Consider the following 19,317-nt stretch of genomic DNA (forward strand, 5'->3'; position numbering starts at 1 on the left):
CTGCCCTCTTACCTGACCAAGTGTTCCCTATGCTCAGCCACTCACGTACTTGTGTATTCATGATTTTAATCATAAAGTATTTGTGTTAATCATACATATTCTTACATAGCTTCATAACCTCTGTAAGGTTCAGCAGCTGGTCAGTTCATTAGCTTCATAACCCCTGTAAGGTCCAGCAGCATGGCAGTTCATTAGTGCAGATGAAGGACTAGTAAGGTTTATTGCTCATTAACTGTGAGCAAGTGCCAATTTTAGCCTTATAACATTGTTTTGGGAATATGGTAGCCAGCCTCCAGGTGGCACCTGGAGTTCTCCTGCTATTACAGTAGATCTCCAAATGACCCGAGATCAGTTCCCCCAGAGAAAATGGCTATTTTGGAGGATGGCTTCTATGGCATTATACCCTGGCTGAGGTCCTTCTCCTCTCTAAACCCCTCCCCTCCCCAGGCTCCACCTCCCAAATCTCCAGGTATTTCCCATCCCAGAGCTGGCAACTCTATTTGAGAATTTAATGAGAGTTACCAAGCTGCGGTGGCTCAAGTGGTTAAGACACTGAACTGCAGGCTGTGGAAGGTCGGTAGTTCAACTTTTCGAGACCCAAGTGTGCCGCATGACAGAGTGAGCTCCCGTCTCTAATTCCAGCTCCTGCCAACCTAGCAGTTCGAAAGCAAGAAATTGCAAGTAGATAAATAGGTACCACTTCGGTGGGAAGGAAACAGCGTTCCGTGCACCTTGGTGTTTAGTCATGCCGGCCACATGACCACGGAAACATCTTCGGACAGCACTGGCTCTTAATTGAAAGGGTTAATTGAAAGAAGTTCTATGTTCTGCTGGCAAAGGATCAAATACCAAGAGCAGTATTATTTCATTGTGTTGTAAGAGATAAGTCTCTCAAAGAATTTAACTTATGCAGATCCAAAAGGGATCTTGCAGCTGTTTAATCAAATTAGTTGCTGGGTACATAGCCAAAATTTGGGAGAGGGCACAAACCTCTTCTCCAGATCTCATTGAATGTTGTAGGCACAGCATGGGTCTTGCACCAGTGGATGCAAAACCCCAGGAGGTTTTGGGGTGGGGTAGAGGGTGGCCATGGTTTTGTACTAGATGTCATACACACACACACACACACACACACACCCCAAAATAAAACAAACATGATCCTGGGGGATCAGTCAATGCTCTGGAAAGCCTATGGTCTTCTGAAGTACCAATATCACATCGGGATTTGTGTCTAGATGTGACATTGATATGTTGTTGTTTTTAAAGAACATACATTCCTCATTTTGTATGATGAGAAGTTTCTTGAATGAAAGACAAAAGAATGATAACTGATCACTAATGAGAAGTAAGGTAGACTAATAAGACAGAAGATATGTAACTCCTATTAGTTGTCATCTGTCTTTAGGAAATGTAAGGCTATCACATTTGTCATCCTGCACTACATCAGCAGTCCATTTAATCCTGTTTTGTCTCTGTGCACGGATATACACATGTAATTATCAAGAATCTTGCCCACAAGGCAAAAAATGTCTTCCTAATCCTATCGGTCTGTGGTTGATTTATTGCCTGAAACATAAATGTCTCCTCTTTACTTCCAGAAATCTCCAATTTCCAGAGAATAATAAAATGTAATAGTTGCATATTACTGTAACATGTTCTAACGACGTTATATGTACTCCAAGCAAATGGTAGCTATGGAAATGTATCTGTATGCATTGTGGAACTGTGATGTATAGTAAACAGAGAGTTAAGTTTGAAAATTATCTCAGTCATGGAGTTAAATGAGTGATCTTGGGTTACTCTCTTTTTTTCCTCTCAGCTTACTTCACAAGAGTATTGAAAAGATATAGTGGGATCATGCGCATATACACCACCATGAGCACCTTGGAGAAAGGAGAGAATAAACATTTTATGGATATTTGTAGCGCAAATTAAGAACCTGGAGGTACTCATGGAGTCAGACATTGTTTGGAAAGCAAAATGGTGTGGTGGCTGAGAGCTTGACCAACTCTTTCCTTCTTAGACTCAGCTGACCTGGCCAAGTAATCAATGCTTGCATAACCTTGAAGTTAGACAACTCAGAAACTACAGCTAGCTTAGAATAAAGCAACACGGTTACTGTCAGAGGCTAGGTGACAGGAATGCATCTTGTATATTTTAAAACAGCAATATTGCCTGACAGGTAGTTTGTGAGTTCAGTTCAAGATCCTGGATATAACCTTTGAACAACTTCACGGCCTTGGACCCTCATATCTGAAGTGCCAGCTCTCCCCATATGTACCTGTATGCCAACTAATGTATTCTGGTTAGCATCTTACAGTTGTTCCCCTATTCAAGATGGCCAGCTTGGCATCTGCTAGAGCTCATTGTTTTTCTATAGTTGCTCCTGTCATGAATGAGTAGCTGTTTTCCTCAGGAAGGAAGGTAGTGAGTGACATATATGGTAATTGATTGGATTAAGGACCAGGAAAGCTTGTACCATATTTGTCACCGGGAAGCCTTCTTCTAGTTGTATACTAGACATAACCCATGTCACCTGCGTTGGCTTTTCTGTAGGATATATACTAGTTAATAAAAAGCCTTTTCTTGTAACGTAGTCTGAATGTATTGACCCTCTTATCGGCGGCCAGGCTGCTGATGGGCATCCCTATGAGGAAGAACATCTAGCCTGTGCTAAAGGCATTGCACTGGCTGCCTATAACATACCGGATTCCAAGGTGCTGTTTTTGACCTTTAAAGCCCTATATGGCCTGGGGCCTGCCTACCTGAAGGACCACCATTCCCCACATGTCCCCCAAAGAGCACTGAGGTCAGGGTCACAAAATCATTTGGCCCTCCCTGGACCGAAAGATGCCAGACTGGCCTCTACCAGGGCGAGGGCCTTCTCAGCGGTGGCTCCACACTGGTGGAATGAGCTCCCGGAGGACATCAGGGCCCTGCAGGACCTTTTACAGTTCCGTGGGGCCTGTAAAACGGAGCTCTTCCACCAGGCTTTCGACTAGGAGTCGCCACTAATAACATCAATTATAGTACTAACATCAACTAACATTAACTGAACTGGAGAATGTGAACTAACTATGCTGGACGCCGACGGAATCCATTTTTTGAGAACATCTATCATGGCCACCAGGTTGTTATTGTCACCAGCACTTTATTTTCATTTTATTCTATTTTATTGTTGAGCTATGCTTGTCATGTTTGTGTTTTAATGTTTTAACCCTTATTGTAAGCTGCCCTGAGCCTGCCTGTGGCGGGGAGGGCAGGATAAAAATAGAATAATAAATAAATAAATACCTAGCTTGCTTGGATAATCTCATGCACAGATGTACGTGAGTCAGCCTTCTGGTGACTCAAGGCATTAGTATGATTTGGAGAAAGCAGAGAAACTGGGGTACCTTGAGTGGCGGAAGGGATGCCCCAATATCTCAGAGAGAGGGTTTGGAGAAGATGTGGTTTCTCAAAAGCAGTTGGAACCCCTGACAAACAGCATCTCAGGAAACTGAGTTCTCTTGGCCAATTGCTGTCTCGGAGCAGATGAGGGGGAGGCAAGAAGGTGAGGAAACCCGTAGGGATTGTGATAGGACCCAGCTTGTGTTCCCAGCTCCCCATGGAGCTGAAGAGCCCACTGTCTTTAGAACCTCTTAGGAGTCACAGTAAGGTCATTTTACCTGTGATGGCTTTTCATGGTGTTTAAGCTCCAGGCATTTTCTTTAGATTGGGGATAAATAGGACTTCATTATATCTGTTATGGGTTTGTTGGTTGGTTTTACTTTATTGGGGGGGGGAGACTGTAAGTTGCCTTGAGCCCAGGGGTCATTTCCCGTGGGAGCGCACAGGAGCGGAGCTCGAGCAGTAAAGAGCCAAGGGGGCGGGCACATGCAACAAGCCCCACCCCCTGCTCCCAGCAGCCCTCAGTCAGAGCAAGAAGCAGCCAGGTAAGTTGCAAAGCCAAAACAGTCCATTGGCACCTTTAAGACCAAGTTTTATTCAGGTACAAGCTCTCCTTTCTCTGCGAGGACAAATCTGCATGTCCCCCCCCCCAATAGCTAGCAATCCAAAACAGTCCAGTGGATCCTGAGTGGTGGGTGTTGCCTTCTGACACACTTCTGGTGATGTCAGGGGGCGTGGCATATGCAAATGAGTCATGCTAATGAGCTCCTGCACCTCTTTTTCTACGAAATGACCCCTGCTTGAGCCACAAGAGAAAGTGAGGACATATTAGAATGCTTATAGGTGAGTGTTTGCCAGAAAGGTTTAATGGCAGTGAAGAGAATGGAAACAGCCAGGACCTTTGTCTATGTTGTACACAACTGCTCTTCAAAATGTTAGTGTGCTACCCTGGTTTTGGGAGGGAATGTGGCATGGTATAGCCCTGTCTCACCAGATCTCAAAAGCTAAGCATGGCTAGCACTTGGATGGGGGACCTCCAAGGAAGACTCTGCAGAGGAAGGCAATGGTGAACCACCTCTGCTTCTCACTAGCCTTGAAAGACCCTTGCTGGTATCACTATAAATTTGTTGTAACTTGACAGCATTTACATATGTATGCACCATGGTTTCTTTTAATGAATATTTTAATTTTACATGCCTTTTTCTGCAGAGAGAACTATAAAATTAGAGACATGTTATACTTCATTCACAATAAAGTGTAAGGGGGAAATCCCTCTGATATTGTGTGAAAACTGCCACCATGTAAATACACTTGTGAAAATTCCCACTGTCAGGACACACAATATTCTCCCCAAACATCACTGGCATGTATCCATTGAGGTAGAAGAAACTCAAAGCAGAAAATCTGTTGAATAAGGTAAGACAATGGGGAACTTGATATAAATTACTCAAAACTGAATTTAGTAAAACTAACAGAATCCTTAGCTCATGTACAGCCAACTCCCCCCCCCCCAGTCATCTGTACGGTCTGGGTCTCAAAATCGCTTGACCCTCCCTGGCCCAAGGGAGGCCAGGCTAGCTGCCACTAGGGCTGGGGCCTTTTCGGTGGTGGCCCCTACCTGGTGGAACGAGCTCCCGGAGGAGATCAGGGCCCTGCGGGACCTCTCACAGTTCCGCAGGGCCTGCAAGACAGAGCTTTCCCACCAGGCATACAATTAGGGGCCACTGTTGTAGCGCACGGCCAACAATGTCATCATCGAGCAGCTGCCATAAGAGTTGACAAACAGAATAACATCTAAGTACTTCTATGCTGGAAGTTGGAAATCCATTTGAAAGCATTCCATCTGACTGAATTTTTAACTGCTGCTAGCACTTTGTAATGTATCACTTTGTGATGTATTATTTTAACTGTGATGTTTTAATTACATATTATGCATGTTTTTATTTTGTATTTATATTATTGGAAGCTGCCCTGAGCCTGCTTTGCGGGGAGGGCGGGGTATAAATTTGACAATAAATAAATAAATACATTGTGCCATAAAGTGTATGCGTGGAAATACTGGTCAACATCCCTCAATCAAGGTCCAGTGAGTGGAATCCTAAAACCTCTTTCTCTTTTTCCCTTTCCCACTCCCAGCAGAGTACTCAAGTCTTTCAAAACTGTAAATGCAGCACGTTTTCCTAGATGCAGCACTTAAAATACCTTTCCAGAAAAGAAAGCTTCAGAAAGCACCTGCATATCAAATAAAGAAGGGATTACCATAATTCTACAGGGAGGTTTTAGGCCTCAAACCTGCCAAGAAGCCTTCTACTTCTTAATTCTAATTGCATAGTGATAGAGACATTCTGGGCATATACTTTTCTTTGGAATTATTACACATATTGCAGAAATCTGCTCTGGAGTCTCAAGCTGATTACGAAACCATTTTCTGGTACACCTTGTTATTAAGGTTGCCAGCCGGTGGGAGACAAGGGCCTGGGGGCATAGGTGCCATCGGTGAACCTGGAAGTGATATCATTGAGTTGATGCAACACTCATATATTCACCAGAAATGTTCTTTTACCATTTTTTTTAACCAATCTTACAGCATTACAACACAATTATGTCACTTCCAGGTTCAACTATGATTTTCAGTATATATATTTTTTTATTTCCTCTGCTACCCTACCAAGTGGTAGCACGGGTTAGAGGCTGTTGCTGGGAGGTCTTCCACTATAGCAGAAGCCCTGCTTATTGCAAAGTAAACACTTATAATTTCAATATAAATAAATGTCCTCAGGAATTTTTCTTATAAATTACAAACAGGGCTATGCCAGATGATGTCTGGCAAGAGTTTTCACTGTGAAAAAAAAAATATTCAATTGGGATGAATAATTTACTTCAATTTAAATGTCAGTGTTTTAATTTCTTTGTTTTAAAAGGCCTTAATTTTAGATAATGCCAATTTAAGCTTAAACTAAAGTGGACTTTAAAATATTACAGTTCTTAGAACTTAGAATAAAGGTGGGTATAAGTTTGAAAGTGGTACTAAGTTTCTTGTTTGTGTTTTGCTTTGTCGTTGGCTTTCCTCAGGTCATTTGATGGGTAAGGGGCAACAGTGAGTATTAGGCAAAATGTTGTTGCAGATTTCTGACGCTACCATATTCAGTTCTTTACCACAGATCCCAGCATCATACAATCTCTTTCTGCCAGTCTTACCATGTTATAGTACTTTTAAGCAGAACGTAAACCTCCCCCCCCCCCGCAGTTTTGCTTGATTTACTTGGTGTCATGAGTTTGGGTAATGCACAAATCATCAATCTGAACCTTTCAGATCACAGCAAAGGTGTATCATATGGAGACAGTCTATATGGTGACTCATCCACATGCAAACTAGTTCCATGTTTACCTGCTAACATATAAATCTGATCTGCAAATAGTTTGTTTCCGTATTGGATTCAACACTCTTGGAGTTCGCTTGAAGGCAAACCATGACGTGGGGGAACTGTCTTACTCTTTGATGAAGCTGCCAGATGGGGACATTTAATTGGCCTCTATCAGGCAGCCACACCACTGAAAGCATGCCATGTAAAAACAGCATGGCAATTCCCTGTTTCCCCCCCCTAAAGACAATACGCTTACTGTAGAACAGCTAGATTCGAGTCCAGTAGCACCTTAGAGATCTCCAGTATTTGGAGAGGGTATGAGCTTTTCAAAGCTCATACTCCCAAAATAATGTTTGTCTATAAGGTGCTACTGGTCTCGAAGGTGCTACTCTCTGAAACTTTACTTCTCCTACTATGCCGGAGAAGTCCTCACTCGACCTAGCCCTATGACTTACCAGCATTAACTGCCTCTAATACTACAGCCATATGTAAAGGCAAGACTTCCATTCCCTCCATTTAACAGACCCTGGATATAGGTGTCCTCATTTTCCCTTTTACTTTCTTACGGAAACTTTTCTAGCCTTTCATTTTTTATGGCGTCAGAGAGAGAAAAGTTAGTGTGCAAGTGACACATCTGTGGCTGTCGACTAAATGGGCACAAGTAAAATAACATCCAATACCTCTATGAGTAACAACTGCAAGCTCTTTAGTTCTTTCTATCTGTTCAGCATTTCTTGGCCGTCTTCTTGTACTTTGGGTATGTGCTGATTGAAGGGAGAGCGACTCCTTGGAAGTGGCGAGCTCCAGATCAGATTTTCTGAGATTCACAGCTTGCACTCGCTGTTCTTCGGATATTCTAGGGCTGGTGACAGCAGTAACACTGGATACAGTAACATCAGCAGATGTGCTAGCAACAGTAAAATCACCAGCAGTAGCCGCAATATCCTCCTCTAACTCACCAGTGGAGGCAGTTTGGGTCAAAGTGGAAGAAGAACCTGTGGGATACATAGTAGCACTGGATGCTAACTTTTTTCTTTGGAATTGTGATTTTTTTTTCTCTGCTCAATTTAATCAGATAAAATTCCCTTCTGATTACCACATTCAAGACAACTGACTTGGCAACTCAATAGTCTGTTTGTTTTTTAAAAAGATAATATCTGCAGTTCTCAGAGAACATGCTTGCACATTAGTAAACATCATGTACCTATAACCATACAAATCACAAAGCACAGTTTAATGGAAAAGGTCACTCAAAATAATACAGTCCAACATTTTTGGGGGAAGTACCAGTAGGTCAGCAAGAAACTGGCATTCACTGCTCACTGTGAAGCTCATCTGATATGCCATTTTTATAGAAAAGTTATGGATAAAACCACATGACAAATTAAAGCAGACGTTTCATGAACTGTAAACAATAGTTCTAGCTTTGGAGAGGGGTTGTTTTTCTTAACAGAAATTCTTATTTTTCTTACAGACAGAACATTGCTTTAAAAATAATTATTGGTTTCAGAGTTATCTGTATTGAGGGAAGGATCCTAATAATTCAATTTTATGAAGAAACTGTTTATGTTATGTTATTAGCTACAGGTGACAAACCATTACGAAGCTGTAGTTTTAATGAAATAGTTCTCATACACAATTATATCTGATAAACAAAGCATTTGTTCTGTATGTGATGCATAATCCTTTACTCGCTCACTTTTTCAAAATTGCTTCCGAAAACATGCAATGGCTTTGGGAGGAAAATACACTGTCTAAAAGAGTAATAAAACATGCAATGAAATAATGAATAGATTTGTTGAATATTCCTTCCTTCCTGATGTGACTCCTGTGACTATACATACATAAAGTCTTGATCCAGTGCATTATACTGGGATTTTTTCTTCTAATTTGGATAATTTGGTAGACAGGTATGATAGCTACTCTGGTTTCATGTCAGCTGTCCCCTGACACCACCATAGACACAATTTAATGTGTTGTTTTTAACTGTCGTGCCCCGGGGTGGTTCCACACCCTGGAGGACTGCTAGCCGTGCTTGCAGAGGAGTCAGGAGGGAAGCGAGGGTCTCAGATATGAAAGAAGCCTGGAGTTCTGTCACTGCCAAAGCCTTCTTCCCCGGGGTGAACAGCTGATCCAACCTGTCTCTCTGAGTATCCAAGCCAGTTGCCACCGACATCCTTCCCGACTCTCGTCTGCTTCCCTCCTTTTATCCTCCTTCCCAACCCCTGTGACACCTCCCTTTCACCCTCCAGTGAAGTCATTGCTCCCTCAGCGTGCCAATCACCCCAGCCATTTTCCTTTAACTAAACCTAAATCGTTTCCTCCCAAGTGTAAAACAAGAATCTTTGGCGGTGGGCCGCTTTGATGGGGCGTTTTATGTAGATAGAGCTCTGCCCATGGGCTGTTCAGTTTCATGTGCCACTTTTGAGCGCTTTAGTTCCTTGCTGGAGTGGGCTGTTCGCATGTGCACTGGTTATGGCACGATTGTTTCGTTTTAGATGATTTTCTGTTTGTTGTTCCCTGTGGGTCTGGACAGTGTGAGAGGTTGATGGAGTCCTTCGCGGGACTGTCAGGCGAGCTCGGGGTGCCTTTAGCACACGAGAAAACTGAGGGTCCAGCACAGGTGCTTACATTCCTTGGTGTGGAGTTGGACTCGGTGGCACAGTCTTCTCGGCTGCCAGAGAGCAAGCTGGGGGACCCACGTAGCCATATTCTGGGATTCCTGAGTAAAAGGAAGGCTACTTTGAGGGAGCTGCAGCAGTTGACAGGGCACCTGAACTTTGCCTGCAGGATGGTAGCACCCAGACGGGCCTTTTTGTGCAGATTGTGCACTGCAATGGCTGGGCTGCGGCTCCCCCATCATCAGATAAGGATTACTGCAGGCATTCGACAGGACTTGGAGATATGGCTGGAGTTTTTATCCTCTTTTAATGACATCTCTTTCTGGAGGGAGAATCTCAGGCTGGAGGTGGAGCTTCAGGTTCACTCGGATGTGGCAGGATCTCGGGGTTTCGGTGTCTATTTCCATGGATGCTGGTGCGTGGAGGAGTCGCCGGCATCTTGGGTGGAGGAAGGGCTGACATCAGACTTGACATTTCCGGAATTTTTTCCTATACTGGTGGCAGTCCATCTATGGGGTGCTGAGTTGGCCAACCACACGGTGCACTTTTGGTGTGACAACTTTGTGGTTGTACAGGTTATCAACTCTCTATCATCTAGATCCCTGCGGGTCATGTGGCTGGTTAGAGATTTTACGCTTTGTTGCCTTCAGCTGAACATATTGTTTTTGGCCAGGCATGTACCGGGGGTTGACAATGGGGTGGCTGATGCTCTCTCTCGTAAACAGATGGAGAGGTTCCATCAGCTGGCCCTGGATTCTGATTCACAGCCAGTGCAGATGCTGGTAGTGCTTTGGTCGGTTGGAAGGCTGAGGTGAACAGGGCAATCACTCTAGCTGTAGCACCCAACACCAAGAGAGCTTACAACCGTGTGGTCGCTCAGTTTGCAAACTTTAGACGGGAGGTAGGGTATCCTGACTCTTGGCCTGTTCCTGTGGACCAATTGTTGCATTTTTGCATGGCATCAAAAGGTAAGGGCTTGGCAGTCAGCTCTATAAAGGGGGTGTTGTCCGTGATTGCCTTTAATTGCAAATCTAAGGGGTTGCTAGATCACACCGGGGATTTTCGGATACGCAAAATGTTGGAAGGTTGGTCACTTGAGGCTGGAGTACGGGTAGACTGTAGACAGCCTGTCTCTCCTGAAATTTTGTGTGGCCTGCAAGCTATTTGGAGAGTGGTATGCTCTTCCAATTTTGAAGCATCCCTATTTCACGCTGCTGCCCTAGTGGCTTTCTTTGGGGTGTTCCGGGTTAGCGAACTGGTCGCCCAATCAAAACGGGATACATCTGGCCGGGCCCTTCAGGTTCATGATGTGGAGTTAGAGGCTGTCAGGACCAAAATTGTATTGAGGAGTTCAAAAACTGACCAGCGCCAGCGAGGTTCTGTGGTAGAACTGGGTGCTTGCAGAGAAAAACAGCTATGTCCAGTTGCGGTTCTAGCATCATATTTAGCAGTTAGGGGCATGCATGAGGGTTTGCTTTTCCAACACCAGGATGGTACGCCCTTAACAAAGCACCAATTTTGGTCTGTGATTGCTAGGGCACTAGCGGGTTTGGGCCTCGCTGGGGTGCGTTTCGGTACCCATTCGTTCCGCATTGGCGCAGCTTCTACCACAGCAGCCATGGGATACCCAGCCAGGGATATTAAGAAGCTGGGCAGGTGGTGCTCGGGGGTCTTCTGGCCTTATGTGCGCCCTTTGTCAGGACACTAAATGCAGCTTGAGTAGTTGATGTTGGGTTCTTTTGCCCCTTGTTAACTGTTTTTTTAATTCCAGGTTTGTTTGCCTGGCAGGAGAGGAAGACAATTTTAATCTGCGAGCATAGTTTTGTTTTTTGGGCAGCACACCGCACCATACGGACACCGATCGACTCGCAGCTTGGTCTGAGTCAGTGGGCCACTGTTGAGTGGCGGGGCCATCGGGGCTTGCAGCGGCCGGGCCTTCTGCCCTTGTTATTTCAGGAAATGATCGGCCCACCGCCAAAGATTCTTGTTTTACACTTGGGAGGAAACAATTTAGGTTTAGTTAAAGGAAAAGCTTTAATAATTCAAGCAAGGGATGATTTCCAAACAATCAGGAGGCAATGGCTGGAGACCCTCTTAATTTGGTCAGCCATTGTATCTCGTAGAGTCTGGCATGGGGCGGCGAGCCCTTTGGCCATTGACAAGGTTCGCAGGAAGGCGAACAGAGAGTTACAAAGAAAGTTGGAAGGTGGTTTGGGCATTTTTCTGCCACATCCGAATATTCACCCAGGGCGGGCCGAGCTGTACCGACAGGATGGTGTCCACCTGTCTGACATGGGCATTGACATCTTTCTGGACAACCTACGGCAAGGGCTATGGGTGGCCTTGGGCCTCCCGATGGGCACAAAGGCCTAAGCTGAGGTTTGGCCTTGGTGATGGCAGGGTTCTAGGTGGTATACAGGTTGCAGTACGGTGAGCACCAGCTGACACCCATTCTTTTGGGTTGAAGGGGTCTTGTCAGTACAGCCTTTGTGCCTTGTGGCACGGGGTGTGGAAAACAGACTGCCTTTGAGACCACCCCGTTTGGGTCCTCCCTTTGAGCCTAGCGGCTTGGGGGTTGGGCTGCAGGGTTGTCCTGCAATGGCTAACCAGCTGTGCGGCAGCCACCGCTGATGGCTCCGGCCTGGGGTAAGGTGGCTCGCCCTATGTTGAAGTTAAGGAAGGGGTCTTTGACTCCTGGCCTTGACCATACCACTGAACTGTTTTGCCCTTGCCGTTGGTTTCCAGTTAAGTTGGTCAGTTAATAAAGTGGCCCAATATTTAAATCCAGCACCTGTGTCCACCTCTTTATTTCGTCTTGGGTGGCAAACCTATGTGAAGCTCTGTGCACAATTACTCAGTTATGGCATAGCTGATAAATTAATGACTACATTACGGCATAGCTGATAAATTAAAACAGCAGGATGTGGGGAAAACTGTAGCGTTAGTGGGGAAAATGTAACTTTGTGGTGAGAAACAGGGGTCACCTCTCCACACTAGCAGAACTTCTATTGTTTGTGCAGTAAGTCATGTACACTTTAACATCTGTTTTGTTCACCGAATAACAGCTGGCCAGAAGCCTGAATATTTTCCTACTTGGTCCTGAACAATGTCAAAGGTGCAGTATAATTAATTATACAGCAGAGACTTAAGTAAAGTTGTTCTAGACATATTGAGAATGTTTATAATGACCTATGGGGACCTTGACTTAACATCTGCTCCACAGTGCAACACTTCTCAACTTTGCAACAGAACTTTGCCCTGACTTTGTCAAAGGGAGCCCAGACTCCTGTTCAGGGACTGAGCCTCCAAACCTTTAAGGAGAACAGCAAAATTTATTATTTTAAATTAAGACAGTCTGTCAGCTTTGTTCATAAAACTTATTAGTTCTTTAAGCAAAAGCACAGCATAAATGTTGATGATTTAGAACTAGCGAAGCAATCACACACCATTATAGGGTAAAGCTTCCTAAGGGAGACTATCAGAACTTTCTGCTTCTTTGGAAGCATCATAAGGCAGCAATAAAGCAATGAGACTTTAAAGGAAGAAGTCATGTCATCATACTGAAATACTAACAAACAAAAAAGCTTTCTTCTTCAGCAAAGTGCAGGGTTGCCAGGTCTGGATCACCCGTGGGTGGGGGGATGGGGGGATGCTTCAGGAGCAGGAAGTGACGTCGCCCCACATTTCCCCCAAATAGCAACATTGCACACAATGTGCCTGTGTCACCTAGAAATTACATTGTTGATGTTGAGGATGACACTCTGGTTTTTGGGCAAAACTCTATGGTAAAATCAGCTTCAAACCATAGAGTTTTGCCCCAAAACCAGAGCATTGCCCCTAATGTTTTAACATCACTTCCAGGTGATACAGTTGGGGGCAGTGTTCCCTCTAAGGTGAGTTAGTGTGAGCTAGCTCACAGTTTTTTAGCCTCCAGCTCACACATTTTTGTCTTAGCTCAGGAAGGGATGGCTCCAGAGCAAACTAAATTTTTGCAGTAGCCAAGTTGCTCGCTCACAACTTTAATGCCAGTAGCTCACAAAGTGGAATTTTTGCTCACAAGACTCCACAGCTTAGAGGGAACATTGGTTGGGGGAAGGGGGGAATTCCCTCCCACCAGACAGCTGGCTGCTGGTGGGAGGATACAATATTCACATGTACTTATAGCTAAATATATATTTGCTTTTTATACACAACATCAACTCTAGTGTATTGTAATCACTTTCAAACTACAACATCACATTTCAAACACTTTCAAACAAAGTTATATAACATGTATATAAAAAACAGGGCTATTTTGGAGCAGGAACGCACAGGAACAGAGTTCCGGCTGGCTTCAGAGTTGGCCACGCCCACTACAGCTAAAACTGCTGTGTATGCGTGGCTACAGAGGGAAGGCCTGGAGAGCGACACCCCCCCCAGTGACTCCAAGGTGGGCAGGTCAGGGGGGCACTGGAAGGATCGGGGAGGCATTTAAATGCCTCCCTGTGCCTTCCCTGGCCTGTCCAAGGAAAGGAATGGGGTGTGGCCTAATATGCTAATGAGCTGTACTGTCAGAGGTGTGGCCTGTTATGCTAATGAGTTCCTGCTGGGCTTTTTCTACAAAAAAAAGCCCTGATAAAAAGCAAATATTTTTAGCTATAAGTACATGTGAATATTGTGTTTATTATTTCAACACGGTGTTTTCTGTGTTTATCTAACTTAGCCATGTTCCCTGTGTGTTTGTTGCTGGTGGGAGGAACCTGCAAAAATGGGATTGCCCACTCCCACCAGGCAATTGGCAATCCTAGCCATATGAGAGGCATAAGTGTGAATGTCATATTAAAATCCAGGTGCTTATGTGGTCTTTTGTGTGTGACTCAGTCTTCTGTTGTACCACTCACTTCATCAGGCAACAGGCAGTTTGGTCTGTGCACTTCCAGAGGGTTTTATTTTTTTTTAATGAGCCCCAAAGTGCCTAGCATGAGAGGATATGGCCTCGGCAGCACCCAGAGAGAACAAAAGCAGTAGTCAGCTGTGGTGAGAATCACTGATATAAGAAATGTGTTCTGCCCAGGTGAAAGGCAGAAATCCGCCACCTTGGGCTGAGGTAGGAGGAGGGTTTTGTCAAAGCTTTAACTACCCATTTTGACATATTTCTCTGTTAAAGGGAAATGACATTCATTGCCCTGGCCAGCTGGCAACTTGAAGAGAGTAAGTGGCTTTTATCAAGAAGCATCCTCATTTCAAAACATCTTATACAAACCCACCCATCATTTAAGATCCTCCACTGAGGTTGTTTACTATGTAGTGGCACTGCAACAAAAATATGCATCTGGTACTTAATCTCTTCCATTTAAGAAATAAAACAACTTATTTCAGTTTGCTTTTTTGTTTGTTTAATTTGTAGTGTGTGCTTGATCTAGTATTTTTTGTTTTGTTTTATTATCCTTACGATCTTTTATTCAATTTTGATTTTTTTTAATGAGGTTGATATTTATTTTGATTGGCATTTTGTTTCTATGATGTTTTAAAGGGATTTTGTTTTACAGTTAGTCATCTGACAAACAAATATCCAAATGAGACAGTGTTCCATTAATATATACAGGGAACTAACACAATTTGAGCAATGGTCAAAAAAACCCTAAAATGAAACACAGTATTATGGTGCAAAGTTATAGCATGTTGGGTGATTTTTGTAAAATGGATAGTTCCTGTAAAATCAATTTTGCTGATTCTCAGTAAAAATGTCTATACTAAATATTTATACTTTCCTTTCAGATGCAGGCTGGCACTTCATGCCTTTGAGGACAAATAAGATCTTGGAGGAAAGATCCATTCTGTGTTAGAGCTGTCGTGGCAACAGTAGCTGTATTGAGCTTAATAAGTGAACATTCATTTCCCTATACCCTAATGGTATTTCCTCTTGAAAATCTACAGGGATTGATTATGAAATAACACACACACACATGTGTAGACGTGTGCATGCACACACACACACCAATGCTCCCTCCAAGCTGCGGAGTTTTGTGCACAAAGATTCTACTTTGTGAGCCACTGGTATTAAAGTTGTGAGTAAGTGATTTGGCTACTGCATAAATTAGTTTGCTTTGGAGCTATCCTTCCTGAGCTAAGGCAAAAATCTGTGAGCTGGAGGCTAAAAAACTGTGAGCTCGCTCACACTAACTCAGCTTAGAGGGAACCCTCACACTCACACTCACAGAGAGAGAGAGAGAGAGAGAGAGAGAGAGAGAGAGAGAGAGAGAGAGAGAGAGAAGCATGACAGTTGCTGCTAGATTCCTAGAATGTCATTGGCAAAATTCTGGAAGCAAAATTCTTTATCCATCTCACAAAAACTTATGCTGGAATAAATTTGGTTAGTCTTAACGGTGCAACTTGATTACTGTTTTACTCCTCTATGGAAGACTAACATGGGTCCCGTTCACACGCGGCGATTTGGGCCAGTTGCGGGCCAGTTTGGGGGCGGATCAAAGCAGCGCGATCACACCACCACATCTGGGAAGCGTTCTGCTTCCGCACCCGAACTGGCCCAAACCCGGGAAGAACCGCCGCAAAATGAACCACCTACCTCGGTGGTTCAAGTGGACGCGGCGCTTCTTCCCGGGCGTCTGATCGCTGGCGCTCCCTTGCGCCGGCTCAACCCCGGCCCGGAGCCGAACTGCGCATGCTCCGACATGCGCAGTTCGGCCGGCCCCCGGTTAGGGCTGTGTATTCTCCCCGGCGTTTGATCGCGCCGGAGAGAAACGGCGGCGCGGCCGGGGGATCCGTGAGATCCCGCCGCGCCATGTCAACATTGGCGCGACTTTTAAAAGCCGCGCCTTCTACCGCCTTTTCCCCTGCGTGTGGCAGGGGCCATGGCTACTCTTTTGAAAAAATGGGAATGATTACATATTGCACAAAAGAGTTGTCTTATTCATATGTGACTTTTTTGGTGTGGTGCGGGTGGAAAGCATAACTGTTTTTCTGCCGTATGAAAAAGCCTCACCTGATGTCCCCGAGGCCCTCACCCCACAGGGACCCCCATTTTTGTTGTTTTTAATGTCCCCTTTTGGACACATGTAGGATAGGCCTAGAAAAGACAGATGGGAGACTGATTTCAACTAATATCAAATAGCAGTGAGTCACACTAAAGCAGAAAGGAATGTTGTGCAGCTCCTTCATCAATCAGGCAAAGCCCACCTTAAGAGGGGTTCATTCAGAGAACAATTTTCCCCAAGGACCTTGTAGCCTCTTCACAGATAATTTTATCCTATCTAGGGGTAGGCATGGACCAGGAAAATAGAGGTTTGTTGGAGGTCTGTGGTTCATGGTTTTCATGAACCCTGAACCCTGAACCTCCAATGAACTCCTCCATGCACAAACCGGTTTGTGGTTTGGGGAGTTTGGCTCACCCAGAAGTGAGTTCTGAAGGCATTTAAATGCCTTCTGAGCCCACCTCCAGGTTGGGCTGGCCTGACTGAGCTCCGAGAGTGACCTCTGAAGGCTTCCCGGTGGGCTGGGCTGTGAAGGCCTATAAAAGCCTTTGGAGCTCACTCTCAGAGCTCAGTTGAGATAGCCCAACCTAGAGGTGAGATCTGAAGGCATTTGAATGCCTCTGGAGCTTACTTCTGGTCAGGCAGCCCGACCCATAAGTGAGCGCCAAAGGCATTTAAATGCCTTCAGAGCCCACCTCTGGGTTGGGTCACGGAGCTGGTGGTGGGCTCCGACAGCATGTAAATGCCTTCTCACTTCCGGTCGGGCTCTGAAGGTATTTAAATGCCTTTGGGGCCCACACAAACCCTCCTGAAACCTCACAAAACCCCATGGAGGTTCATGGGTGGATTGTGGGAGGCACAAACAGGCTTCGTTCGTGCTTGAACTGGGGTTCATTTGTGGGTTCATGCCCATCCCTAATCCTAATGAGTTAGATCTCTAAAACAATAAGCAATGGGACGATTCCAGTAATTTCCTCCATAATCTCTATTTTTCGGACAGGAATATTCCTGTCTTTCCCCAATCATGACAAGTACCCAGCCACATTAACTTCTGGATCTCCCCAAAAGAACCCTTTAGACCATCCCTGTACCAAAAGAGAAAAGTCCCCTGTACCACACAGACAAATGGGTTTATATTCAGGCTGGTTCATCATTCATATGTATATTACTCCCACACTCCAACACAAACACTTCTTCCCCTTCTCATTCTTGGCAAAAGAGTATAAAACATTACCCCTCAGCCCCAATATGTGAAGCTGGTTTGGAATGCATCCTGTTACCCTAGGATTGCCAAATCCATCCCTGGAAACTGGGATGGGGGATGGGGGGAGACTTATGAGGAGAAAGAGAAAGGCCTAGTCCTCATCACCGGCATTGCACAGGAAGTGACATCATCACATCAGTGATGTCTGGGTGACACTCTGGTGTTTGGGCAAAAACTCTATGGTAAAACGGATGTTATTTTTTCACACTTCATCATCATCATCATCATCATCATCATCATCATCATCATCACTACTACTATGCATTATGGAATTCAACACAGAGATCCTGGAAGATACGCTATCCAGACACTATCTAGCCTCAAACCGTTATCAGCCAATTATATCATGGAAACTTGGATTGTCAAATCTACCATTTCCACAGTTTCAGTCATTAATGGCTTGGGCAGGCATAACTTCTTCACTACCAAGAAATTATTGTTGCATATATTTGTGCACATCATCCTATTGAACCCCTTAAGTTTCTTTCTTGTACATCCCAGTGGAAAAGATAGATGGTGACCCTAATCCTAACACACAAATAGGAATCTAATAGTTCTCAATCATTTCCCTCCTTCAAACAGTTTAAGCTTCAAAGGTCAGATAAAACTGTGCCACTGGCAAAATAAGCCTTTACTCCCCCCCCCCAGAACAATAAATAAATGTGTGAGTTTTATCATGCCGAAGTCCTTAGAACCAGAGGAAATGCTTATTTTAAAAATCCTACACAGAACCAACCATATTCACCTAATTACTGCAGCCATATGGAACTTATGATTCAACTATTCCTTAGAATCATAGAATGTTAAATTTGGAAGGGACCTTGCAGGTCATCTAGTCCAACCTCCTGCACTCTGCAGGAGCACAGCCGAAAGATAGCCTTGTTTGTATGTTCCCATAGGAGTATATAATACAAAACAGGCAAGTGATGCCTGAAGTGGAGTTGTTTGCATGTTCCATGCTGCTTTCTGTCACCAGGGCACTTTTGATGTATGGTTCCACATAGATAGCCGGTATAGTCCACTTATGGTGCACAACCTTCTGTTCTCTTCAGGCCCACAGCTACAGTGGGACCCCTCAGGACCCAGCACCCCAACTTCCTGCCAAAAAACCCCAACTTCCCTTGTTGGGAAGGAATCACTCAGCAGGGTCTTGGAGTCACCAGAGCTGTTGCAGCCCTCTGACAACAGCTGGGGTGGGTGGAGAAGGAGGCCAGTAATCCGCCAGGGCTGCAGATCATGCCTGGGAGTGCCTTCTGTAGTGGCACAACCACCACCCTCCCATGGGCCTTCATAGGTCACCCAACCCCTCTCTTGCTCAGCGCTGCTGGCGCACAGGCTTTCTCCTTGCCTTCTGTCCAGCCCCAGTCCCTATTCCCTTCCAAGCTGCTTGTGCTCTGCCTCTCCCCAATAATCACTTCTTCTTTTTTCTTTCTCGGGTCAGTTTTCTCCACCACCGCCCTTCTCCTGCTTTTTCCTTTTTGCCCGATATCGATGGTTGTGCACCCAGCAAGGGCTGGAATCTTGTCTTTCTTTAAGAGTGGGAGGCCACTAAATCTGTGTGTCTTGTCCATTTAAGAGCAATTTAATTTATCTCTGACAGCTGAGTCCCTGTTTGGGGGCCAGTGCTGCCAGTTTTCCGTGTCACATGGCCGTTTGAATACAGAGGTGGCAGTCAGTAGGAGCTAGGCAAGCCGGGCACTCTCTGT

The 19,317-nt window shown here is 44.8% G+C and overlaps 1 protein-coding gene across 1 annotated transcript in view; it reads right to left on the minus strand.

Annotated features, from left to right (window-relative positions):
• CSMD3 (CUB and Sushi multiple domains 3) overlaps positions 1–19,317 on the minus strand; it is a 796,050-nt gene that overhangs the window by 487,389 nt on the left and 289,344 nt on the right. Inside the window, exon 7 of the mRNA XM_015417873.1 lies at positions 7,436–7,750. Within this exon, the coding sequence (XP_015273359.1) occupies positions 7,436–7,750 (315 nt within the window). The remainder of the gene's footprint in view (positions 1–7,435; positions 7,751–19,317) is intronic.

This window comes from Gekko japonicus, unplaced genomic scaffold (assembly GCF_001447785.1).
Source record: "Gekko japonicus isolate JY-2015 unplaced genomic scaffold, Gekko_japonicus_V1.1 scaffold449, whole genome shotgun sequence".
In the NCBI taxonomy this organism is placed as follows: Eukaryota; Metazoa; Chordata; class Lepidosauria; order Squamata; family Gekkonidae; genus Gekko; species Gekko japonicus.